The sequence below is a fragment of the Curcuma longa genome, unplaced genomic scaffold (genome assembly GCF_044706935.1).
Source record: "Curcuma longa cultivar G26 ecotype Majalengka, Jawa Barat unplaced genomic scaffold, ITB_CL_G26_1.1 utg2798_np1212_758248_RagTag, whole genome shotgun sequence".
NCBI classification, from domain to species: Eukaryota; Viridiplantae; Streptophyta; class Magnoliopsida; order Zingiberales; family Zingiberaceae; genus Curcuma; species Curcuma longa.
The window spans coordinates 437,325-465,057 of record NW_027435600.1 but is presented as its reverse complement, the minus strand read 5'-3'; the positions used below and the strand labels follow the sequence as shown (position 1 = coordinate 465,057).

The window sequence follows — 27,733 nt, the reverse complement described above, 5'->3', positions numbered from 1 at the left end:
ATTTTTTCTGTATGATTATATTATATTGTTCTATTAACAATCGAAGCAACAATCTTAAAATTTCATATTTCAATTAAATGAAAATGAATATTTCTCATTGCGTTTCCCCCAACTATGGCTGGATGTTTCTTTTCTTTTCTTTTTTGATTAATTGTCTCTAAGTATGTTCCAATTGTCTTGGTTAGATTCGTAGCAGTTTTTGAAATTGAAATTCATGTAGCTATTTGAATGGAAATCTACTTCCATCTTTTCTTTCCAAATTGACTCGCAATTTGATATTCCAAATGCAATTTACTTATATTATTCCTACATCTATTTGTTGCATGAATATTTTAGCACTCGCACTAATATAAATTAGTAGGAACTACACTTTGCATATTCTAGAAGCCTAAGCTGTCCTGTGAAGAAATCTTGAAAATTATGCTTTTATAATATCTTACATCTGAAATATCTTGCATTTTATATTTCTGTTTAAACTATAATTTGTACCACATCGGTTGCTACGTATTGAAACTTTATTAAATGTCGAGGAATGGGATGTCTATCCTAATATTTTTGTTTCAAAAAGAGAGAAGAACAGTTGGTTACGTTCATAATTGAGAACAATGTTGCAAATTGACTTTCTTATGGTGGGATAGAAAAATTTATAAAGATTCCAAAGTCATCCATGGAGAAAACTTAAATTGCCCAACATAGGGTAGTGGTGTTAAAAATGCGGCTCAAGCATAGTATTAGTAGAAGGAAAACATGCATGACTCTTTGATTCAAGTGGTGGTAGTTAAAAGATGAGAAATAAAGTATATTTAAGGAGAGTAGAAGCATAAATATTAAGAGAAATACATGATGACATGACTTGACTACGACATGAGATAAGATGTCAAATTTGAAAATAGTGACCAAGAGTGTACGGTGACTCAAGAGGATGGGCATTACCGAATAAAAAATTTTGGTGGTGGAATAAGAAAGTTAAAGAAAATGGTGGAAAAACGAGAAGAAAAAGAAAAACGAGAAGAAAACTTAAAAAAGTGTGCAATAGTAAGAAAGAGATTAAAAAATTAATGAGTGAAGCAAAGAATGAAACTTTCAAACACTTGTATCAACAATTTGATCTAAAAGAAAGGGAAATGAACATCTATATAATTGCTTAAGCGAGAGATAGGAAAAGAAGGGATCTTACCCAAATAAGATGTATTAAAGATGAATCCAATAGGATAGTAGTGAAAGATGAGAAAATAAAGGAGCGATGAAAGTATTTTCAGTAACCTTTTAATGAAGGTTTAGGCAACCAACTTAGTTTTGAAAACTTAAGTAGGTTAGAGGAATATAAAAATTTAAATTTTTATCAGAGAATTCAATTTTCAGAAGTAGAATATACGTTAAATTAAATGAAAAATACGAAAGCAATTGGACCGAATGATATTTCAATAGAGGTATGAAAGTATCTACGAAATTATTTAATATGATTTTTAAAATCAAGAAATTGTCAGATCAATGGAGTGTAAATACTATAGTTCCGTGTATAAAAAAAAGGAGACATACAAAATTATACGAAAGAGTACTTTGACATAATAAAAACTTATGATGGAGTCCCGAAAGGAAAAGAAAGGAGTTAGCGTAGCATATATTGGAATAATTAAGGAAATGAATGAGAATATAATAATAAAAGTGAACACTCCGGGAGGGTTAACTGAAACCTTTCTGATAAAGTAAAGTTACATCAAAGATCAACTTTAAGACTATACATTCTTACACTAGTCATGGATGAACTTACTGAACATATCCAAGACACGTTACCATAATGTATGTTATTTGCAGATGATATTATTTTGATCGAGGAGATATGTGAAGGTATAAATGCTAAACTCAATTTATCAAACAATATAAAAGGTTCTAGGCTTAGTAGAGTAATGCTAGAATATTGAAATTTAAATTATTAGATGTAGCAAGACAATTATTAAGCTAGAAGATGATGAGTTATTTTATAACTGAGAGCTTTATGTATTTAGAATCGTTTTTGCAAAAGGATGGAGGAGTTGATAGAGATGTTTTACATATGATACAAGTAGGATGGTTGAAATGGAGGAGAGCGTCAGATATTCTTTATGATTGTAAGGTATTTTTAAAGCTCAAAGGAAAATTTTACAAAATAACAGTCAGACCTGATATATTATATGAAGTTGAATATTAGACTATGAAGCAAGCACACGAGTAAAAGGTAAGAGTTGTGGAGATGAGAATGTGAAAGTGGATGTGCGAACATACGGGAATGGACAGGATAAGAAATAAAAATATTAGAAAGAAAGTTGGGGTTATACCTATTGAGGTAAAATACCGAGAGACACGTTTAAGAAGGTATGAACACTTAGGTGTCTAAGAAGCACTCCAGTTAGGCAATGTGGGACCATGATAAATACACATATTGATTGAGAAAGAGAGAACAAAGAAGATTTAATTAGCAATAATAAAATAATATTTAAATATAGATAATGATATAGTAGGGGATCAAACCCAATGACATAGAAGGATCCATATAGTTGACCCTACTTAATGAGATAAAAGCCTGGTTGTTTGTTGTTGTCGATTGAAGTCCTTCAGTGAACTAGGAAAATAGCACACCTTGATAAGCAAAATGGTCTTATCATCCGCTGAACATAGATCTGAAAATATATAAACTTCTGACTAACACTAAGTTTAAACTTGCCTTCATAGGGTCATGTTGTATTACCTAGCTGGACCATGATCCTCAAATTATGAAGTGGATGCAACATCACTAATTAGGTTTCTGTAAGGACATTTTAAAAATAAATGTTTTGGTTTGCAAGTAAATTTTAGAACATCTTATCTTCTGACAAGCTGCAACTTCTGTTGAATTATTTTTATGAGGTGGTTGGTAAGAGTTGAGAGAGAAATATTTGTGGGGCTAATATATAGAAGTCTCACATAACATGTATAAAAAGACCAAGTTTTCATGCGGGACTAATAAATGTTAATAATATAAAACACCAAATATTTCATGGGGTACTAATAATTGTTAATAATCTTTCTCAAACTGGAGCATAATTCTACTAGAGAGGTGCCAACCAAAATTGACATGTTTTGCTCGACCTAAAAAATTTAACCGAACCATCTCTGAATTTTGGGTTATTTGGGTTTCAAGCGTTAGAAATGTCATTTTTTGGGTGTTGATTGGATATTTTGATTTTGATACAATGGCTTGAAAAACCTAATAGCTCAATAACCTAGTATCTAGGGTGTAATTGCTCATTTGATACTTGAAAATTTTAGAAACACAACATCTTGGTAAATCTTAAAAAACATGAATTCTTGTTTTTTGGTGCCAAGTTTTGCTAGTCAGCACAAGCGAACTCTAGTGTTCTGTCTACCCACTGATACGCAAGATAATTTTGGCATATAGTGGAAGCAAAGGGAGAGAAGAGAGACCAAGGGAGAAGGAGAGGAGTGCAGTGGCGACGAAAAACAAAGAGTGAGAGGGAGAGTGAGAATATGGGAAGAGAGGCATGCCAAAGACGTGAAGCAAATAGTGACTGCCGATGATCGATAGTGATGGGCAACAACGACAATGGTGGATGGCTGCTCATGTGGGAGGAATTGAAAAAAAAAGAAATGTGTGAGAGAGAAAGAAAAACATAATTAAATAATTCTTAAGTTTTTAAAAGTGCCACTTACCTAATTAAATGTGATTGAACCAGACTATCATATAGATTATTTAATTCAATTTTAAATGAATTAAAATAAATCCAATTTGAGTCCAGTTTGAATTCACTTGATCCTAATCACTACGTCTACTCGATGAACTCCACTTAATGTTAAACAAACTTACTTTTAACCTCAAAAACCTAAATGTTAGTTCAATTTAACTTAATTAGTATCTTTTTTTTTTGAAATTTAAAATGAAAAAAATTAAATAGTATAAAATTAAGTACTAACATGAGCAAAGAATGTTTTTGTATTTTAGCTTTTGTAACAATGAATTATGTGTAAGGGCTGAGAAAATTAGGATTCTACAATGCTTTGATTAAATGAAAATTTATTTAATTAAGTTAAAAATAATTGTACTTTCTTTTACTATTTTAATTCATTTTGTTGGAATATTACTGATGTTAATGATTACAGTAGATGTGCTCTCAATGGATCACATTATCTTTTTTAAAACTTTATCTACTTCAATTATAAAACACACGACTAATATTAATTGCTTGTAAAATATTTAATCTGATGGCTGTGATGATTAACTTAATTATCAAATATATGTTATCTAATCTAATTATGTAAATAATTAATTATAATAATAAAATTATTATTATTATTAATTTAATTAAATAAGTATCGAAATCGTATTGGTACAACAAATAAGGTACATAAACCATATCGTTACATTTGGAGATTGAAATTGGGACACGGTTCAAAATTTTAAAGCTTGTATGAATCCTTGCTTAACTCGAATGGGAAAAAAAGGCTTGGGTTCTTTATAACTTTGAGATATACTTTTTCCCAAAAATTAACCCATGACCCATGATGGCTAGTTTGGCACATAGAAAAGTGATTGATTTACAGAACTTGACGAAGAAGATGAAGGCATTTCATATGCACAAAGGATGAAAAACATTGCAGACCTATGTACTGATGTTGTTAACTATTTTCTAAAGACAGTCTAATTGAGGCATTCTAATCTTCAAAAAATTAATCGTTTTTATTTCTCTCAAATTTAAAATCCTATGGATTGACAAATGTGTTTTTAGAATGGAGTTCTTCTCAGTAGGGGAGAACAGTGGAAATTAGAAATGAAAAAAATAATAAATTAAGATTTGAATTTAAAATTTTAATTTGTAATTGACTCTGTAAGAGAGTTGTCATCTTTTATATTAATTAACTTTTGATTAATATTTATTTTTCTCTTTATAAGGTAGTTATCCTTGCTTTGTCACTTTCTTCCCAATTTTGTTTTGTACGATTTGAGGGTTTGATTTTGATGCAGCATCATTAGGAGTCTGCACATGTACAAAGAAATATATATATTTTCTCTTTTTATATCATCTGTAGCCCTGCTTTTTTATTGAAGTTTAATATCTAGTGATTGGCTATTTGGTTATAGTTTTATATTTCACTGGGTTCAATAATTTTTAGATTATTTAGTTTTTTTTTATTGTTTTTCATGGCTAGCCTGGGACCCTTCATTCTTAAAGTTCAGTTCCCTTGGGTTATTAGACATGCTAGATACTAACCTTTGATTTTGGCAGTTTTGCCTTCTGCACCACCACGGGTTTTAACAATTGGATGGTTCATGAAGTTCCATCTTGGTTGATCTCTATTCGGACAAAATCTGAATATTTGGATCAATTTAACTTGATTTTGTATTTTTTATCTTGAGTTGCTAATGCCCTACACTACATGGAAAGTTTATTTGAAGTTGCCATTTTGTTTGAATTTATTCAGCTTGATTTTGTGATCCATGGGAAAGTTTAATAATTTTGTTAAATTATTGGGAGTCCCATTATGGCGAGCTTTCTTTCTCATTTTTTCATCGCAAATATTATTAAAAAATTTGATTTTTTTTTTTCAGGATTTTGGCCAGTTCTTTGCAACATTACATCCTCTGTACATTTAGAAAGGTTCTTGTTTCTGCTCCAGCTTTGCTTAATATCTTTCGGGAGGAGGGGATTTGGGAGTTGATTTTCTCAGAGAAGTTTTTCTATTTTGGGTCCAGTGTAGAAGAATTTAGGAAGGAGATTGCTTCATTCTCTGATGTTCTCAATGTCCTTAGCGTATCTTCTAGGCCGAAAAATATTGGTGATCTGACAGAAGTACCAGAGGTTGATATTCTTCAAGTTGAAGCAATTTCTTTCTTGGAGTTTGTTGCTGCACTACAAGAAAACAAAAGCAACTTGGTAATAGTTCATTTTATTCTTTTGTGCTATACCATTAATGTAAATCATTCAACCTTCCATTGAGTTAATTCCAGTCTTTATATATGCTGATTTTCATGGTCTCGGTAGTCTATGAACTTTTTTTGTCATTTCATTTTTTTGAAAAAATATTCTCAAGTATGTCAACGCAACTTTATTTATAAGGTTTAAAATCTCTGTCCATACTCAAGATTGGCTCTTCGTTTGGCTGTGCATATATACCATATCAACATCAGTACTCCATTCATGTTGTGTACCATACATTGTACTCCATAGTCATTATTGGCTTATGCAGTTTCACATACAAGGTGAAAAATATTGGTTTATTGTCATTCTTGGTCTTTAAGAGGGGGAGCTGTGGCGCAATGATAAAGTTGTTATTGTCTAACCTTATGGCCACGGTTTGAGTCGCGAAAACAACCTCTTGCAGTGTAGGGTAAGGTTGCCTATACTATACCTAATATGGTTTAATCCTTTCTCGGGACCCGGCATCAACAAGAGCTTTGTGCACCGGGTTGTCCTTTATTTGTTCTTGGTCTTAAGTGACACCTTCACCCATTGCAAATAAACTCCGCTATGGTCAGTCCTAGCTCGGATAAAGGAAGAGGGCTGCGCTAGGTTAGGTTGTTAGCTAACATAAAACATAGACAAATGTTATGTATGGATTTATTAAACTATTGCAATAATGATAGGTGCTTCCCTGAAAGGAATGCGTTGTAGGGTCCGACTGCAATGTCTTAACAAAGACAACTACATCTCCATGAGAACTTGGATGTAGTGTTAAATGTGTAGGAGTTTTCACATCCTATGTTAGATAAAAATAGATATTATAAGACCGAAGCCTATACTCGCACGAAAAGAACTTAAAGCCTCTTATTTAAGCGTGAAGCTAATTCTCCATAATATAAATATTTCATTTTATTTACTTATTTCAACATAATAAGTCACATAACTCCTTTATTTATTTATTTTAGCATAATAAATCACGCAACTCTTTCAACGCGCGAACCTGAAGTTTTATAACATAGGTGCTACATTTATTATCTCGTCAATTTAATATCAATAATGACACAACCCCTTTCAGAACATTGAGTTGAAGCTCTATATTATAATTGTTGTATTTATTATCTCATCAATTTAGTTTAAATAATTATGCAGCTCTTTTAGGGCTCAGAGTCGAAGCTTTATGGTATAATTTATCTATTCTTTTTATTAATTAGTATAATTAATTATATAATTTAATTTGATATGGATCTTAAAACGAAATAAAAAAACTTGATATACAACTATTAATATAAAAGGACAAGCAATATAGGAGAAAGTTATCAAACAACAAAAATAGAAATAAGATCATTTAAAGAATTCTGTTTCTAACACTTTATAATTATGCTTACTTTCATAAATTTAATCACGAACGAGGCCCATATAACACAATAAGCAAGAAAAACCACCGCAAAAGATGAAGTCCATTTCACAATTGCACAATTACATGATACCTCTTATAATCATCCACAACTTGCTCTATAAAACATACATCAAAATGAATATTGATTGACTTTAGAATATCAAACAAAACTATGATAAGAAACTTACATTATGTCTAAACATCAATAAAGAAAAGGGACGACAAGTACTTTATCCAATTTCTTCCAATCACCCATATGACTAACACAAGGGCTAACCAATTAGTAGTCCATTAATCATCATATATTCTCTTCTACAACAAATACAATCACTACACCAAGATAGCCATCAAGCAAAACTCTCATAAAAATCATACTCCACCTCCTTAGAACTCAACAAAATTTGTTATTGGGTAGATATAATTGCTACCATTAAAGAAAAAGTTAGAGAACCTAAGAAAAAGTTAGCGAACCCTTATGATCTTCCCAAAAAGTTCTAGAAAGATGAGTTGTTGCTAGTAAAGGACGACGATGATGGTTGGTTATTGGTGGTAGCATAGCGGCGGCGATGGACTTCTATCTATGACCATAAGAAGGGAAAGAGATAGCAATGACAATGAGACCTTTATCCGACGACAATGACGGAAGAAGACGGTGGTAGTGGCTAGGTGACAGTGACAAGTGATAGTGATCGGGCAATAGCGGTCAAGGGGCAACAATCGACCAACAGTGGTTGGGTGGCGATGATGACAAGGCAATGTCTGTTGGTGCAAGTAGTACCATACGATCAAACTTGGGTTTTGATATTGGCAAAGGGAGGGTCAAAGTTAAGGTTGTTTGTGATCTAATGTGCTGATTGAGTTTATAGGGAAGTCCTACTTGTGCTTAGGCAAGGAAGTCCGAGTCGGAAGGATTGGACAAGGAAGTCTTAGTCGGAGGGATTAGGCGGAAGTCTTGGCAGATTGAAGACATTGGACAGGAAATCCGAGGGATTAAGGACACTAGGCAGGAAGCTCTGGGGGTTGAGAACACTAGGCGAAAGTCTAGACGAGTCGAGGACCGGAGATCTAGCAGAAAGTCTTGAGGGTCTAGATCAAGTTGAGAAAAAAAATCCAAACAGGTCAGATGGACTAAAATTTGACACTAAGTAAACTCTCCCGAGTGGAGTAGTGAGAATATGCTCTCGGAAAGAAAGCAGTAGGCGTATGTCCAACTTTAGGTTTCATGGGAAATCGAAAGTTGAGACCAGACAGTTGGAAAGCTATTAATCATACTCTTTATGCTGTTATATTAACTTTGTGATGTAGGGATTTAATATTGAAAATTGGCTCGAAACAAATCCGGGGGCCTAAAAGGATAGAATTCAACATGGTGAGATGAGGTGGCAGATTCGGATTGGTTAGGGCAGGGATTGAAATCTCGTGTCGTATCGCCCGATACGCACGAAAAATTTCGTTTCGCCGCGGCATCGGCACAGCGCCGGCACACGAATTCTGGCAGGGGAACGCCTCCGGAGGCATCGCCCGGGCTTGGCGACGCCTCCGGAGGCGTCGCGAGGCCTCGGCGACGCCGCCGGAGGCCCTGCCCGGGGTCGGCAACGCTGCCGGAGGCCCCGCCCGGGGCCGGCGACGCTGTCGGGGCCCGGCGACGCTCCGCGCGAGCGCACCGATCGCACGACGCGCGATTTTTCCTTTTTTTTGTTTTTTAAAATTTAGGTTTTAATTAAGGTTTAATAATCAACTCTTAGCTATAATTCAAAGTTATAATTCGGGATAATTTAAATAGGCTTTATTAAAACCTATAAATTATTAAAAAAAATTTATTTTTTATTTTTAAATATTTAGATTAAATTTTTTATTTTAATTAATATATTTTATATTTTAAAAATACCGAAACTATACCAGCACAGTACGATACGGTATCGAAACTGTATCGTTCCGGTCCGGGACCGAAACTCCGGCACGGCTCGATATTTTAAACCTTGGGTTAGGGTACGTCATCATCTAGGCTCCCGGTGAAGGATAAGTCGCAGCCGAAGCAGAGTCTGATCTAGTAGTTGCCATATCAACATTTCAGGCGCTCAGAAGAGATTTAGGCGCTCGGAGGTGGATAACTCACCGATGAGTCAGATCGGATAGATCATGCTGGAGGCACCTGGAAGGGATCTTGGTGCCCCGAATTCTCAATAAAACCACCATCAACCAATAACTTCAAGACAACTTTTTTATGCCTCATACTCACGGTTGATGCTAAGACGCTCAAGCTTTAATGACGCAAAAATGACACGATGCCGCTACGAGCTCAAACGAGCTTAGCATTTGGTAATGCATAGATTGTTGTATATTTATTTGTTCGTTTCTTTTTGTGTTGTATTATTCTAAGGGACAATAAGATTGTTATCGATCTCTATCTTTGTAAAAGAAACGAACCTTCTTCTCTTCCAAGAAGACGACTAATAGTGATTGCCCAACGAAAGTGGTCAAACTGCCTGCGGGCCTTGGAGTAGTAACCACGCGGCGGTGAACCAAGTAAAATCACCTTGTCTTCATCTCTGTTGTCTATCTTTCCATTGCACGACTTTATTATTCGAACGATTTTCTAACGCGTACAAAGCGCGCTATTCATCCCCCTAACACTTTCTCGATCCAACAATGTCGTATGTTGTTTATAGAGAAGAGAGAGAAAAATTATACACCGACATGTGCACATAGAGTGGGGAGGGAGGAGGAGATAGGTTTTTAATTGGATTTTACAAATTAGCTCAGTAATTTTAAAAAATTTCAATTTGGTCCCTAAAAATTTATGCATTGTAACACTAGAAATTTAATTTTTTATTTTAGAATTCAAATTTTAGATGTAGAATAGACATTAAATGGGATGTAAAATGGAAAAGTAGTTGGACAGTATGATGTTTCAATAGTGGTATGAGTGCCTAGGGACATGAAATGAAATCTTGAATCGTTTCGTCCGATACAGGTGAAAAATTTCGTTCCGCCCATGGACCGAAACCGGCACAGTCAAGGCTCTTGTGTCAGCACACCCCTAGGCCCCGTTGGGCCCTCACGACTGTCTGGAGGGCTGCACAACATGTTCGCACGACGACGGGGATGTGTCGCGCGAGCGCAGTGATGCATCGTGTGAGTGCGGAACAAGGGTGAAACAACGAATTTAGGTTTAATTAAATTAATAATTTTAATCAACTCCTAGCTATTATGATTAAGATAATTTAAATAGACTTAATTAAAACTTAATAAAATTATCCCATTATATATATATATTTTAAAAATTATTTTATTTTTTATTTTTAAATATTTAGATTAAAATTTTCATTTTTAGTTAATTTATTTTAGATTTAAAAAATATGAAACTATATCGACACGGCACGATATGGTATCGAAACTGTATCATTCCGAGGCTGAAACTTCGGGACGGGTCGAGATTTTAAACCTTGCCTAGGGAAGTAGAGTATTGAACATTGAATAACTTATGAAGTTATTTAAATTGAAAATGAAGGAAATGCCTAATTAGTTGAGGGGTGGTACTCTAGTCAATTATGGGTGCGAGGAGGGCATGTATATATGTATATAAATATATATGTTAGAATGGCATAAAGATCATCATAGATAAAGGTAATTATGGGAGTGAGGAGGGCTATGACTAGGGATTTTGTGGTTTTCTCTCGCAACTATGTAACATTTGCTGAGTTTAGTTTTTCTCACCAAGAGCCTCATTTTCCATGAAGCCAGGGGGCTTTATAAACTTTTATTTTTGTCTATATGTTGCAATTACTTAACTTATTTTTTTGTCAGTAGTTTGTGAGTATATCATATTTGTTGAAACTTGAAATTAGGCCATGACTCATGAGCTGGAGGTGTAAATTCTATTATGAGGTGTAAATGATCATTCCATTTATGTTTTAATTATAATCCTTTCATAGCTAACATTCCCTATTTGACAAAATAATTTGCTTTGAATTCTCCGTTAAATTAAACTTGGAATTTATTACTTGTTAGTTGCAGATGGATTTTTAAAGTTCCTTGGAAGACATCCTGACATAGTAAATAGGTAACATCCTTTACAGATTGAGTGTTGCTGGTTTTAGGGGTATAACGGCCTCACTTCTGTTCCACATTGGGTTGTTAGGTTGATAGAACTTATGTTTTGCCTATCTCTCTTTAACTCCCGCCACCTTAAGTATTAAAACATCATTTGAATCGAACACTGTTGTTGATGTATCTTGAATCATGTCACACCACTCAACGAAGTACAAACTAGAATATCAAAAGGAGGAAGATGTCCTACCACACTACAAAGTACAAACTACAATATCAAATTGGGGGAAGATTGTCCCTGCGCCTGCAATTTGCTTCTTGTCAATTAGAGTTGCTCAATGTCCTTCCTTGTATCACAAGATGAATCTTTAATAAGTAGTGACTATCACATGTTTGCCAAAGCAGTGTGGTGTCACGTCATCGTATTTTAGGGTCAATCTTTTATCTAGGATCCATCCTATCATTCTGCATGTGTTTGGTTCTATCCAATTCCATATGATGTATACTTGGTCGATCAATTTACTTGAACTTCATTTCTGTTGGTTCTTGTTAGTCTAATAAATTTCTTGTTCAATTTGACTTTGTATCACTAAAGATAAATTTGTTATATACCCACTGAATGTCTTGTCTACCTTGTTAATAAAAGATTAATGTTTGTGTAGTTGGATACGATATCATTTCTTTTATTTTTTCTGATTGCAGCCAGAATGCTCAGTACTGTTAGATATACTTGAGCAGTCAGCTTGTATGCCCGAAATATCTAGTATTCTTTTGAAGAGCCTGCATCGAATATTACAGCTTGCTGTTGTGCAAACTACTGCTGCTTTCAATTCATTGGATGCAATTTCTAGAGTTCTCAAGGTTGCCTGTATTCAAGCTCAAGAGCTTAGAAAGCTTAAAAGCTCATGTCAGTATTCAGTGGATGATGTCAATGTACAATGGATCAGTCAGCTAACTGTCCATTGGGTTAAATGCATAGAATCTTCATTTGACCTTTTTACAGACTATCTTCGTCTAGCAGAGAATGGAAGGTATTTAGTTTTGCATAGCTCCAGTTGTATTGATAGCTTATTTGATCTATTTTGGGAAGAAAATCTCCGTAAGCGTGTGTTGGAGCAAATTCTTTGTTTGCTTAAGGTACTTGTGTAACTTGTAACTCAACTTTCATTCTTTTTCTTGATTTGATGGTAATGAAAATTTTTACCAAATTACTATAATCTCCAGTTGCCTGCATTATCACCAGAAGCTAACAGAGCCAAGTCCCAGCTTTGCTCCAAGTTTTTAGAAACATTTACTCAAGCAAAGGAGAGAGAAAAGACTTTTGCAGAGTTAGCAATAGAATTACTGACTGGCATGAGAGTACTTATTCTAATTGATCAAATGGTGGGCTCTACTGCTTCAACTAGCTACATTTCAACTGTAGTAGCAGTAAAACTATAAATATGTTAAATGTTTGAATTCGTTGAATATATTTCCTAATATCACATTTTCTTTGATCTCATAGTACTACCAAAAGTTGTTCCATAGTGGTGAATGTTTTCTGCACATCCTCTCTCTTCTGAATGGTTCTCTTGATGCGAGCATTGGGGAACAGTTAGTGCTTAATATTCTTCAAACGTTGACCTTGTTACTGATGGGGAACGATGGCCTGAAGGTATTTTTTTTACTCTGTAGTCCATTGTTTTTTGATAGGAGATATACTTTATTTTGCTTGAGTTAATTACTGCTAAATAATAGTCTCGTGTTGATAAAATGACTGATCCATGAAGTCTTCAAGGAGTCATTCTTTGCTCGAATAGTATAGTAGAAAATCAGTTCAACATCAAATTTCTTTGATTTTGTCACACAATTCCTGACTCTGGTTTAGTCTTTTTTGCCAGATTTTCACTAAATCTATAAATTTAAATTTCAGGCATAGTGCCGCCATACAAAAATATTTTCGTAATTTCTTTGTTCCAGATATGGAAGACTTAATCAAAAGAAACCCTTAATTTAAAGAAAGCAGCTAATGAATCAGTTCAAAGAATAATGAATAAATTCACTTAATGTTGTGTGGTTGATATGCACAACAAAGTTGGATTTGAACACCAGCATTTTCTATCATAATACAAGTGGCTTCTGTGTGTAGTGGATGCATTTTAGCTCATGGATTAAGTGTTCTCATCCATAATACGTTATACTTGCATTATTGTAATGGATGCAAGTGTGTTTTTATAAAACTATGATTGTTTTTTTCATTTGTTTTTATCTTTGTGAACCTGCCACCCAATTCTACTTGTCTAGTATGTAACATTTAGATAATTTTGCATTAGGTATGATCCATTTTGGCCCAGAGGACATCTGTCTAAAGGGTCTAAGCAAATTCAAGGATATATTTGTTAAGAGTAGTCAAGCAAGTGTATGCTTGAAAATTATGCATCCAGACCATGAAATGAAATTTTGTACCGTGCCACTCGGCACGGGCAGAATTTGTCATTCCATCCGCCATCTGACATCGATATTGGCACCGACACCGCAACCTTCACGAACTCACGGAGGTTGTCGTGACCTCCGCGGGGTTGTAGGGACCTTGTGGCGACCTCCCGGGGTCGCGACAACCTCACGGCGACCTCCATGGGGTTCCGACCCCTACAATCTCGTAGGTTTTTTTCAATTTTTTTTATATATTTATTTTTTTAATATTAATATTTTTATTTTTAACAGCTAATTCCTCTCCCTTATTAATTTTTACTGTTTCTTTCTTTTTCCCCTTTATTCATTAACTTCCTCGTTAATTGTTTTCTCTTTCTTCTATTATTCTTTTTCCCTCCGTACAAAAAGAAAAATATAGATAAAGCCTCTTAAGGATGGTTAACTATTTCCTTTGCTTATCTCTTTACAAGATAAATAGACGAAAAAAATAACCCTTTAACTGTAAAATGATTATTTTTTTATGAGATAGGAAATAGATTATTAAGAAAGATAAAAAATTAAATATAATATAATTTTTAACTTTATAAAATATACTACTATTAATAAACTAAATTTTTGACTTTTCTCTTAATAAACATTAAATATTCGATGACATTAAAAATATTTATATTTAAAAAAGTATCAAAATCATATTGGCATGGTGCGATACGGTACCGAAATCATATCGTTCTGGTCATGAATTGAAACTCTGACACGGTTCAAAATTTTAAACCTTGATCTAGACCAAACCTTATATATTTGACTTTTCTCTTCTAATTGTTTGTTTGTGCGAAGTATGAGTGGACTTGTCATGCCCTTTCTGAGTTTAGTCCGTCGAATGATAGCCTTAGCTTGTGAGCACGGTCTATAATAATATCAAAGCAAGTATCAAACTAAGCAACATACCTTACACGTCTTAGTTGAAACAACATAACCCATGACACAACCATGTTGATAATCAACTTGCGGCTTGAAGCCAAAAACACCATAAAATGAGCATAAATGTGCATGGATCTGTGAATCATATCTGAATCTTATCTCCATTTTGTACATCTTTAAGTCCATTATTATTTATATATCTCTAGTTTCTCATTACATGCTAGTTTTAACATCTTACTTATTTATGAGTATTGTACTTCAAAATTTGTCCAAATTAATGTTCAATTTTGATTATGGCAGAACAAAAATGTCACATCATCACAAATGTATCACTTGATAAATTCGTGGTTATATAGAAATGGGCCAACACCCCACTATTGTAAATAAGGGTTAAAAGCCCATTGTCAACATGTATGAATGTTGAAGCCTAATAAAATATAAAATAGACTTGAGTTTCCAATAACCCACTAATTGATCGAAGTTGCATCGAAGGTGTTAGGGCTGAAGCCCTAGATTTCTTGGCTTGTCTTAAAGTTTACACCTTTATCATTTTAGGTTCACATTATTAACCATTTTTATCATGCCCATGGTTTGAAAGCTTGTATCGTGCCAAGAAAAACAGTCTATGTTGAAACAAAGGAGGGAGGAGATGAAACAAAGGAGACATTGTCTGTGTTGTGTGGTATTGAGTTTCAATAATTTATTAGAATGATATATTTTGACTGTTTCATCTAGTATGGTACCAGATTTAAAATCATGCTCGGCATAGACCATGTCTCCTTCCTATGCTTCATCTCCTTCCTTTTTCAACTCTAATCCATTACCAACACAATACATTGAAACATTGGCATGATATTGAAATAGTAGCATTCCAGTTAAAGATCAAAACTTTAGCACAACTCGAGATTTTGAACGTTGGTATGCCTTTTTATCATTTCTCTTTATATTCAAAATGTTTTATGGTCCATTATTATTCTTTATAATTCATGCCATTTGTAGGGTCTAAACCAAGTTATCCACTATTTTGGTTCTGTTAAAGTTACAATTCATTGAAACTTTGTATACAAAGTCCATTAAGGTTATCAACCAAGGATCGACTTGAATTGAAAGGCAATTATACAAGATTCATATAAGACCCTTTGAAATAAACCCTTTGAAGACATACCCTCATATAAAATCCCCATGGAAGCATATATCTATAGGGTAAAGAAGAAGATTATCAATTAACTTCCTCCCATGGCTGAGCCCCTTATCTTATTTTCACCCTTTGAACCTTTAAAGTATCGCTTCCACATTTTAAAATAGATCAGCAACTAGTATTGAATTTTATTGATTATACAAATGATAATCATGCACAAGTAATGTTATGGAAGAGACCAAGCAAGTAGCACCCACCTCATTGTAGGGCCTCCCGTTCACAACCAACTCACTTCTAACAACACCCTCAAACTCCAGCAAGTGTTAGGTCTATAGGGTATAAATCAAATCTATCTTCCAACTATAGTGCTACACCAATTATATTATATACATAATTCACAGCAGTAAGAGAGTTAGCTCACTCTCAATGCAATGAGTATGATACATTAACCACTTCTCGAGCCTTAACAAAACACTTAACCACTCCCAATGATTCAATGACCATTTACCAAATAGGATTAGTGCCATATGAGAAGAGGGAGTTTGAAATAGATTTCCCTAGGAATGATAAAGTGGCTATCTTAATGAACAATATTGTACTGAAGATATAACCCTAGTAACAAAGGACCCAAAATATTTTTCCTTTTAAAGTTTTCTTCTCTTTCCCAGTCGATATTGTTACTGTCGTCAAACTAGAGTTTATTTCTTGCAGGATTCTTTTCGAGCACTAGTTGGTGTGGGTTATCAAACGTTGCAGAGTTTGCTTTTGGATTTTTGCAAGTGGCAACCAAATAAAGCTCTTTTGCATGCGCTTCTTGACATGCTTGTGGATGGAAAATTTGACTTGGAAGAAAATGCTGTAGTAAAGGTTTGTGTGTGCAATGCTCTTTGGATTTCTTTTCACTTGAAGTGAACCACTTCAAGCATCAACTATCTTCTTTCCTTAATAAAAAAAGTGTTTATCTATTGGCATTGCTTAGTTGTGTTTCCTTTGCTCATGTTTGATACCGAATGAAGATGTGATAATACTTTTCCTGAATGTGCTACAGAAGGTTTGCTTATGCCTCTATAGTATATATGCATTATCATGGTATCTTTACATTTAGATGAAATTAAAAAAATTCTTCTTGCCAGTGCAGCAATTTGTTGCAGCATTATGGCCTGGATGTCTTACATAATATGCTCAAGGATTCCATCACAAACCGAACTGCATGTTTCAGGGCAGGAGTGCTTGGTTTTCTTCTTGATTGGTTCCCTGTAGAAAGTAGAGAGGACATGATTAACAAGATTGCTCAGTTGATTCAGATTATTGGTGGACACAGCATATCTGGAAAGGACATAAGGAAAATTTTTGCTCTTCTTAGAACTGAGAAGAGTGAATCTTTACAAAAGCATAGGTCCTTGCTTTTGACATGCATTCAGTATATGCTAAAGGAAAAAGGACCTGAGGCCTTCTTTGAATTCAATGGCCATGATTCTGTATGTTCCAGTGCTGCTGATCCATTTTTTCTTATTTATTTGTTAACTTCTTTTATTTTGTCCATGCGATTTTAATGCATCATTGGAAAGTTAAATGTCTTGATATCATATGTGATCAAATAACAACTAGAGATTTGCTGGCACTTGACTTAGTTTACTGGTTACATTTTGTCATACTAGTTGAAAATTTCTATTTGACATGACAACTTATAGATTTGCATCGCCTACCCCATCTTGGCTTCTTGATTTGTTGTAGGTAACAACTTAATTTAGCTTCAAATAATTGTTATTTTAATTTGGTACGGTTTTATCTGAGACAAAATTTGGTAACATAGAGTTTGTTTTTGTTTTCTATGTTCCTATATGTTTGTGTGGTGAAAAGATTTATGTTTTGTATCTTTTTTTTTTAAACTTAGGTTTAATAAAGATTTTAATAATCAATTCCTAGCTATAGTTGGGGATAATTTAAATAGGCTTACTTAAAACCCATAAAATTATCCTATTATTTTTTATTTTTAAATATTTTGATTAAATTTTTTATTTTAGTTAATATAGTTTATATTTTAAAAATACCGAAACTGTACCGACATGGTACGATATGGTATCGAAACTGTATCGTTCCGGCCCTGGATCGAAACCTTAGCATAGCTCGATATTTTAAACCTTCTTTATACCTTATGTTTGGTTTGACAATCATTTATTTAATAACTTAAGCTAACAGAAAAAAAGAATCTGAACTCGCCTATTTTTAATTAATAGAACTATTGTTTGGTATAATCTTTTGCATGTGACCTACTTTCAGTGTTAATGATAGAACAATTATGCATTACTTTTTTTTACTGTGTGCTTTGGTGAGTACTATTTTAATGTTTTTTTCTTTTGGCATTGTGTAGCTGAAGTTCTGTTCTAAGATTTATAGATCATGTGGTGGACCAACGAACTTGAGAAAATTTAAAGTTGACTGTATGGAAAACTTATGGATATATGTGACATTTAATTTGAAATCTCTACCGGAACTATAGGGAATGTATCTGAAATTGGTTTGGTGCCAACTTTTATTTATTTAGCTCAAGAAAACATGCCATTATTCTTGATGTTATGAAAAAAAAAGGTGTTTTTTTTCCTTCATTAGCTGCTACTTATACATACTGAATTAACTACGACCAATTACCCTGGAAGTTCCCTTACAAATCAAATATCCCAAATCATGCCCCCTTTGTTGAGTAATTCCCTAATGGGCTCTGTCCCTTCTTGAATGGGGCAATGGACCCTCTCCTCTTGGCTGCCCCCTTCTCTCTGCTGCAGAAGCCCTCCACCTCCTTGTGGCTAAGAGCTGTCAGGAGCACAGCTTCAGTTCCCCTTGACCTCTGCTGTGTGGTGCTCTGCCATTGGTGGTTAGGCTAGTTTTTCCGCCATGCAGTGCAGAATGAGAAGTTAAGGTATCACGTGCTATTGGGAAGCAGATCTCTCAATCTTGGTGCTCACAACATCTAGAAGCCTTCCTCGGATTTCGCTGTGGCCATGTTGATTTTGGAATGCAGCAAACATTACAGTGGTTGACCCCGCCCCCCCCCCCCCCCCCCCCTTCACTCCCCACCTAAAGGGTCTGCTGCCATTGTGCCTCACTATAGTCAGGCCACAACAATCTGGCAACTGCTCTACAGAAGGTGGGTTGGAAGCTTGCCTGGATGGCAGAGTACCAACAGAGGATGCTGAGAGACAAAGGCGAACCTGTGGCAGTGGTGGATTTTGGCGTGAGGAGGTGGAGGCCTTGGAGAGGAGGGAGCACCCAAGAGGAGAGACTATTTTGATCTATTCGAGGAAGGGGCTCTGTTTGGGAATTAGTCAACATAGGCACCCTAATTGAGAATATTTGATTATTAGGGGCACTTCTTGGGCAACTGCTTGCAAATTATTTAGTTATCTGTGATTGAAGTCCTCTTGCATGAGTACCAAGGTAAGGAGTTGATTGTGAAAGTAAGATAGTCTGACTGATCTAGTTGCCATGTAGGTCGTTGCTTCCATATCTTCCATTTCACTTCCATACACAGTGATTCCTTTTCAGCATATGCACAGTTATCTTTAGTTTGTGCTGCAGCAAGATGGGTATCTATCTTAAATTTTGCTGTTGACAGTAGTTACTTTTGCCTAATGATTTTAAATCCAGTTAATGGACTTAGAATGATTCATATGCTACCTAATCAAATTAATAAATGAACATGTTAGTCCTTGTTCTGAAGCATCATGGCTGAATAAAGCATACTTAATTGCAATTAAACCACTTATCTTCCACTCTTTCTTTAGCTTCCTCCTTTTCCTTGCAAGTCAGTATGGTTCTGTTTTACTTTCCCTATGCCTGATGCTCCCCCCCCCCCCCCCCCCCCCCCCCCCCCCCCCCCCCTTCCCGCCCTTTTTTTTTTTCTTTTGTATCCTACTGTTTTACCCAAGTAAATTTTTCCTTGAAATTGAAAGGCGGAGGGCATCATATGAAATTTTTTGGCTTTGCATAGAAACCAATTATAAAATACTGCAATAAGATTAACATCAAGAGAAACAAAAGTGGATTAAAGATTGTTCTTGCAGTTCTCTTGCTTTGTTTTTCGAGTTGGTTTTAAGTTATTTATTTCATAACTATAAAGATGAATAAGATGTTTTTCTTGAGAAAATGATTCTTATCTTGTTGGGTCATGCTTCCTATCTTATGGTCATGCATATGGTTGGCAGAATCAATCAATCTTGGTCCAGATTGGTCGAGTTGGATCAGGACCAATTACATTTGAGAGGAATAGAGCTCAAGGTGAGGAGGATTTGGAATTTGACAGAGGCTACAGAGTTCAAATGTAATTAAATAATTTTACTAATTATAAAAAATTGCAATTTTTTAATCAACAAATTAAGTTTATGAATTATTTTAAATCGGTTAACTAATTTCAATAATTGAATTAACTTCTGATTTTAAATTAATAAATTAATTCTTACAGATTTTAAATAAATTTAAAATTTAAATCTAATTTTAAACTAATTAATGTTAATTAAATTAGTTGGAATTTGTTGCAATCAGATATTAAAATTAGTTTAATTAAACAAATTAAAATTACTTAAATTAATTAAATTTAGTTAGATTAACGATAATTAATTCAAATTAAGTTAGAAATTTATTTAGTTAACTAAAATTAAGTACATTAATCAAAAGATTTAATCCAAATTGAATTGATTAATTTATTATTAAATTCATTAAAAATTAAAATTAATTTACTTAGGATTAAAATTAATTTAACATAATTGAATTAACTCAAATTGCTTTGAATCATATTTTAAACTTAATTTAATTAAAATTAGATTAATTAAGGGTGATTGATTTATCAATAATGTATAACAAAGTAACACTTTTGTAGAACATAATATTCACATATGCACATAAAATATAAACACATGATTTTTAAGTTTTTATATATCTGTTCTTGTTTTTTTGGTTTTCCTTTTTAAATTTTTTAAATTTTTTTAACCACTGATCCAATATGAATATCCGATACCGATATCCCACCCATGGTCATGTTCTTTGTTGGTACTGTTGGAATTTTCTCTTATGGATACAATTTGTTATTATTATTAAAAAATGATTTGAGAGATTTAAACATTCTAGTGATTTTGTATGAGTGCAATGGAGGGAATTTATATAGTTGAATCCAAATAGGTGAGACTAACATGGCTTCTTGTTATTTGTGTTTGTTAATGATTGCTGCATGTATTACTTCAATGATGTCCTTGAGTGCTTACGTGAAAAATGAGCTTGCTTTCTCCTTTGAAGTGTTGTCTGTGAGAATATTACTCTTCATTTATATATGCATAGGAATATCATATTATAGCTAATTAATGATTTCTTGTTGCAGGGAATTTTAATCAAATCCCCAGTTCAGTGGCCAAACAACAAGGGATTTTCCTTTTCTTGCTGGCTTAGGTTAGAGGATATACCTGATAATAGTGCAGTGGGTCTTTTCTCTTTCCTAACTGATTCCAAAAAGGGTTGCCTTGCAATGCTTGCCAAGGACATGCTATTTTTTGAGGTGCAGTTGGACTGTTTTACATTATTTTTATTCTCTTTATGTGGTTGCTTGCTAAGGGCTTGGGCATGTTTTATGCACAAGTTACAAGTATCACAAGGCTTCTTTCCTATGCTTGCTATGAACATCCTGTTATTCAGAATTTACTTTTGCACCATAGATTTGTTTACTCTAACATTCAATTTAATTGAAGAAAAGAGTTCCTATGTGGCAAGTCGTGTGGCTAATTGATGGACTCCCTGGGGCTAGACTTGTTTCTTTGAGATTAATTCCAACTAATAACCAACTGGCTTGGCATATTACCAAAATACTACATAGAATTACCAAATCATATCTTTTCATTGTTAAATGAAATAGTCCAATAGTAAAAAAATTTAAGGCTACTTTGATGTTGGTATTTACTGGTAAAATATTTTATGCTCTGTTGATTATTTGTGGACTATGTACTGGATGCATGACATGAAGTTCTGCCATGATCATACATTATATGATGTTGAACGTGTTTCAGTTTGTTTCTCTTCATGTTGCAAGGAATTAAATTTTAACTATACCAAGCATGTTATTAATTGGAAACAAACTTGTTAACAAATGCAAGTCTGCACTAATTGATGTAATTTGTTCTTCACTTGGAATTTATGCTGGTTTAGATTGGATCCTACTGGAAAATCCATGCAAACTAGTTGCGGAATATGTTAACCTGAGGAGAATTTATGTTCTGCTGCTATTATAAGTCAACCTCTGCGTGCCTTATTTTTTTATTCTGTATAATCCTTCTGCTTTTTGAAATTTTTTAGATTCAAAAGATTGTTGAAATATATGTTTGTTGGGCATTATGATCTGAATATGATCTGATACCATGGAAGGAATGACCTTGATTTTATCACCATCTAAGTTCAAGATAGAAAAAATTACGAGGATTGATAAGCCGTCCTTGAAATCTTGACTGGAAACTATTCTTGGATATATTTTAGATCGTTATTTCAATGCCTGTTATGTTTTTATTTTGCTTGTTGATTCTATACTTTTATGTTGTTGTTGTTGTATACTAGGTTTGGTTGTTGTTGTTGTTGTATTCTATACTTTTATGTTGTTTTCTCCAATTCTTGAAGGTTTGATCTCTGTCTTAATTTTTTTTTTCATGCAAAATTAACCTAAGAGTTTCACATATTTCTGGCAGTCCAACAACCAAAAAAGGCAGTCTATTCTATTGCCTATCAACCTTATCCCAAGAAAGTGGCATTTTCTCTGCATTACTCACAGCATAGGCAGAGCATTTTCTGGAGGTAGCCAGCTAAGGTGTTACATTGATGGTAATCTTTTATCCTCTGAAAAGTGCAGGTGGGTTGACTCCGTGAGTGTTTCTTGCTTTCTTATAAATTGTACCTACTTGTTCTGCAAAATAAGGTTTGGCTTATTGTTAAGTTTGATTGGGTCATCATTATTTACAAAACTTGAACTATTAGAAAAGCTCACTATACTTTTATATTCTCAGCATCCCTTGTGTGTTTGAATGGAACTGGACTGATTGTCTCATGCTCACATGTTGAGTTAATTAGCATGAGGTTTATTTAAAATGAAACATCCATTTTTATAAACCAGTGTTGATTTGGATGGTCACTTATGGAAAAGTTATTAAGAGAGCTATCAAAACTAAGCTTATATTTACACTTTTATAATATTTGGCTTCACAATGAATTTTCAATTTTTGTCATTGTTTGTCAGATATGCAAAAGTTAGTGAGGCTATGACTTGGTGTAGCATAGGAACAGAACTCAAGCCTATTGAAGAGCCTTATCCATATAATTTTGGAAAGACATTGCCTTTCCTAGGTCAAATTGGTCCACTTTATTCCTTTAGTGACGCACTTACTTCTGAGCAAATAAAAGGTCTGTACTGCCTCGGACCAAGTTACATGTATTCATTCCTTGGTGATGGATTGCTACTTGACTCTCAGAACTCAGTTTATGGCGGAATCCTGGATGCAAAGGATGGCCTTTCATCAAAAGTCATTTTTGGGTTGAATGCACAGGTTGGTATAATTAAGTCTTATGCTCCCATAGACAAAGGGAAGGAGATGTGTCTTGAAAAATAATGCTGAACCATGAATTATTTTCTTGTGCAGGCCACTGATGGGAGGACTTTGTTTAATGTTTCCTCAAATGATATTTCTGATAAAAATGCTTTTGAAGCAGTTATTATGAATGGAACAAAATTATGCTCTCGGAGATTGCTGCAAGATATTATTTATTGTGTTGGTGGTGTTTCTGTATTTTTCCCTCTCTTGACTCAGTTTAATAGATCTGGTCTAGATACGGGACAATTTGACCATTCAGTGCTTGGGTCCATTGCAAGTGATAAGTTTGTTGCAGAAGTCATTGAACTTGTTGCTTCTGTCCTAGACGGAAATGCATCAAACCAACAACAGATGCATCTGCTATCTGGATTCTCTATCCTTGGATTCTTACTGCAATCTGTGCCACCTACACAACTAAATGCTGAAACTCTTTCATCACTTAAATATATGTTCTATGTTCTGAGAAACAGTGGTAATAAACTTTTCTAGTTTGATTGTGTTTAGCAAATGATTTTTTTCTTGGTTTTCAATTGCTTTGTGAATTTTTGGATCTTTGTCTCAGGTATGTCGGATACACTTATTAGAGATGTTATGTTACCGATCTACTTAAATCCCCATATCTGGGTGTATGCAAGTTATGAAGTGCAACGTGACTTGTGCTTGTTCCTCATCCAATATTTTGAAAGTGACAGAAGCTTGTTGCCAACACTGTGTGGCTTTCCTAGGATGCTTGATATGATATGCCAATTTTACTGGGACAAAGCTGGTCGATCAGCCCTTGGCAGCAAGCCACTTTTGCATCCAGTGACTAAAGAAAAAATTGGCGAGAGACCTTGCATCGAAGAAGTTCGTAAGATCCGTCTGCTTTTATTAAGCCTTGCTGAAATGAGTTTGAGGTAAATGTTTTTTCACTTTGTAAAACCACAATCGAGACTTTCTACATGCCACTTCTTGTAATATTACCACCGCTTATTGAATCTAACACAGGTGTGGGCTTGCAGGCAAAAAATTTCCCCCACTGACATAAAAGCTCTTATTGCCTTTTTTGAAAGGAGTCATGATATGGTATGCATTGAGGATGTATTACATATGATCATCCGTGCCCTCTCTCAGAAGCCATTGCTAGCATCTTTTTTGGAGAAGACAAATGTGCTCGGTGGCTGTCATATTTTTGTAAATCTTCTTCAGAGGTTTGTTGTGAAAAATCTATTTTTGTGATTTTTTAATTTAGTTTTACTTTAACACATCATGTGCCTACATGTATTTAAGATGCTAACTGGTGATTGCCACAGTATGTTTCCCCAATAAAACACTCATAATTTGTAGAGAAAATGCCTTTTTTGCTCCCCATAGTTTACTTTTTCAAAATGCCCCTCACAATTTTAATGTTGTCATTTTAGCATTAGGCTTTAAAACCCTTGTGGAAATGCCTCTTCCTTTGTTAACTACTAATGGAGTTGATAGTCGTGTGATTTAGAGAATTGCATGTGACAGAATATGCAACAAGGTGATTTGGAAAACAATTAAAAAAAATTCTTCTTTGAACTTGTCAACACCATTAGAGAGAGACATCAATGTTTTTATTTTCCTTACGAAGCTAATTTGCATGAAATTATTCATCACTATGAAATCAAGTTGCCTTGGAACTTCTGATAGTGTAAGCTGATTAATCATCTTGAGCTTCTTAAGACCACTAGTGAGACATATCAGTTGATTTGAAAATTATCTTGAGCTTGTTTACACTATGAGCCAGACATATTGTGACCTAAAAAAGTTTTTTTTCTTCTAAAAAACCTATTTTTTTTAATAAAAAGCCCACTGGAAATTGATTTTCAAGCAGGGTTGTTGACATTCTATGCCAATTTTATGCCAGTTTTTTATGGCGCAAGTGGATTTGCAAATCAACTTGCAATCTAAAAAATTAAGGACTTTGACCACTTTGAACCTGCCAACACCAGTAGAGACATATCAATTTTTTTTATCCAAAAATATCTACTTTTGATGAATAATTTCACCGTAAGTTGATTTGTAAATTTGCTTATGGTAGAATTTCTGATGGTGCAAGCTTATTTGAAAATTAGCTTGTTGTCTAAAATGAGTAAGAAAACTACAGGAGGGAAAAATGAAATTTTGAAATTTTGTTATCGATAGGAAATGGACATAGACTCTTTTCTTTGACTGTGTTTTTGGATTCCAACAGCAGAATTCTTCATCAATCCCCTCTCTTTACCATTAATTTTTTTGTTGGTATTTTAGGGAATGGGAGCCTATCCGGCTGCTGGGCTTGCAGTTTTTAGGAATACTGTTGGTTGGGCTTCCTTCTGAGAAGAAGGGAATAAAGTTCTTTAGCCTCCCTATTGGACGATCTAAATCCTTCCCGGAATTTCACAGAAAAGGAGGAACATCACTAGAATCAATTTCCTTTGCTATATCAGAGAGACTCTTCAAATTCCCACTATCTGACCATCTTTCTGCTACATTATTTGATGTTCTTCTTGGCGGTGCTAGTCCTAAACAGGTATCAGATGGAGAATGTTGTTGGAATATTGCTGCTGGTTAATTTACCGTACAAGTTGATTATACCAATTCAAGAACAAATGTTAGTTTCTGATTTTTGATGTTTCTTCCATGCAATGTGTTTTTTCAGGTATTGCAGAAACGTGGACATCCTGATGTACAGAGAAATAAGAAATCTTCTATGGGCTTTTCTTCTCATTTTCTCCTTCCTCAGATTTTAATTTGCATTTTTAAGTTTTTGGATACTTGCAAGGAATCTTCAACACGGATGAAAATTTTGAAAGATCTTCTCAATCTACTCGATTCAAATCCTTCAAACATTGAAGATCTAATGGTAAAACTCGAATATTTTCTTTGGTTTTCCATCTTGAAATTCATTTTCAGTGAAAAATTTTAAATTTTACAGGAATATGGTTGGACTTCATGGCTAGAGACTTCTGTCCGGCTTGATGTGCTAAAGTATGAGACAGAGTCAAATGAAATAGCTGATGGTTTGAACGTGGATGAGTTAATTCTTATAAAAAATATGTATTGTATTGTTCTTTCTCACTATTTATATTCAGTAAAAGGTGGTTGGCAGCAACTCGAAGAGACAGTAAATTTCCTTTTGCTTAACTTTGAGAAGGTACTATCTTTATCTAAGCATTAAATTGAAAAAAATTTCCATTCACTGCATTTTTAATCATAAATTTGCTTTAAGAGTTTTTTGAATTCCAGGAAAATAGAACCCATGCACGATTCCTTCGTGGTATATTTGAAGATTTAATTGGAAGTCTCCTTGAAATATCCTCCGAGGACAACATTTTTATGTCACAACCATGTCGAGATAATACACTGTATCTTTTAAAACTTATCAATGATTTGGTGATCATTGAAAGTGGGAACAATGTTCTGGTAGTCAACCTAATTCACTTCTTTTTTAATCTGTGAAGTTTCCGTAGTTATATGTTCTTAATCTCACTATATGCAAATACCTATGCACATTTTGTGAAGTTCCACCGAATTTAGCATAATCTCCTTATTCTCATCCCATCACCCATGCTTGCTTTTCTTTTTGCAGTTTCCTATTCTCGGTATTTGTTCAAATTTCTCTTCTGATAACTTGGAAACAGAGAACCAGAAGGATATCAGCCTAGCAGTTACAGAGATGCTGAATCTTGAAGGCAATCAACTTACAAAGTAAGACTGAACACTAACCACAAATTTAGTTTGATTCTCGAAGTTCTTTTAGCCACTATGGAAATAGGAACAATCAACCAATAAAGGAGTCATACTAGATTTTGTTGAATCCAACAATATGGACATAGCAATTGGGTTTGAACAATATGATTTAATATTCTGATCAAGGATTGAAATCTCGAGCCGTTTTGCTTGATATCGACGAAAATTTTCATTTCACCAATAGACCGGCCCTAGCATTAGTGTTTCGGCCGGGATATTGTTCGGAGGCGTTGCATGGTTTTGGCGCGCCCCAGGTTGTGCATGCCGCGCCCTAGGTCGTGCATGCCCAGTCGTGGTCGCGACATTGGTTTTTTTTTAAAACATAGGTTTTATAATCAACTTTTAGCTATAGTTCGGGATAATTTAAATAGAATCTCGGCGAAGCCGAGCAATACCCTTCTCTGTTGTGACCAACTGTAGTTTCTCGATTTACCCCCTCACAGATGGTCGTGGGGCCGACCGTGTGGGACCGCTGGGGTGGCGAATTCCACCTTTTGCAGAAAAGGGATACTTTAAATAGGCTTAATTAAAGTCT

At 34.4% G+C, this 27,733-nt stretch overlaps 1 protein-coding gene across 5 annotated transcripts in view; it reads left to right on the top strand.

Annotated features, from left to right (window-relative positions):
• The window catches only part of LOC141820244 (BEACH domain-containing protein B), a 67,909-nt gene that overhangs the window by 23,711 nt on the left and 16,465 nt on the right, over nucleotides 1-27,733 (top strand). For all 5 annotated transcript variants that reach the window (XM_074707535.1, XM_074707530.1, XM_074707532.1 and 2 more), the window contains exons 10-27: nucleotides 5,582-5,906; nucleotides 12,082-12,516; nucleotides 12,604-12,762; nucleotides 12,884-13,033; nucleotides 16,559-16,714; nucleotides 16,857-16,898; nucleotides 16,981-17,325; nucleotides 21,216-21,389; nucleotides 22,564-22,724; nucleotides 23,109-23,415; nucleotides 23,509-23,932; nucleotides 24,023-24,356; nucleotides 24,462-24,650; nucleotides 25,717-25,978; nucleotides 26,108-26,311; nucleotides 26,384-26,602; nucleotides 26,695-26,871; nucleotides 27,038-27,156. In XM_074707535.1, the coding sequence (XP_074563636.1) occupies nucleotides 5,582-5,906; nucleotides 12,082-12,516; nucleotides 12,604-12,762; nucleotides 12,884-13,033; nucleotides 16,559-16,714; nucleotides 16,857-16,898; nucleotides 16,981-17,325; nucleotides 21,216-21,389; nucleotides 22,564-22,724; nucleotides 23,109-23,415; nucleotides 23,509-23,932; nucleotides 24,023-24,356; nucleotides 24,462-24,650; nucleotides 25,717-25,978; nucleotides 26,108-26,311; nucleotides 26,384-26,602; nucleotides 26,695-26,871; nucleotides 27,038-27,156 (4,182 nt within the window). The remainder of the gene's footprint in view (nucleotides 1-5,581; nucleotides 5,907-12,081; nucleotides 12,517-12,603; nucleotides 12,763-12,883; nucleotides 13,034-16,558; nucleotides 16,715-16,856; nucleotides 16,899-16,980; nucleotides 17,326-21,215; nucleotides 21,390-22,563; nucleotides 22,725-23,108; nucleotides 23,416-23,508; nucleotides 23,933-24,022; nucleotides 24,357-24,461; nucleotides 24,651-25,716; nucleotides 25,979-26,107; nucleotides 26,312-26,383; nucleotides 26,603-26,694; nucleotides 26,872-27,037; nucleotides 27,157-27,733) is intronic.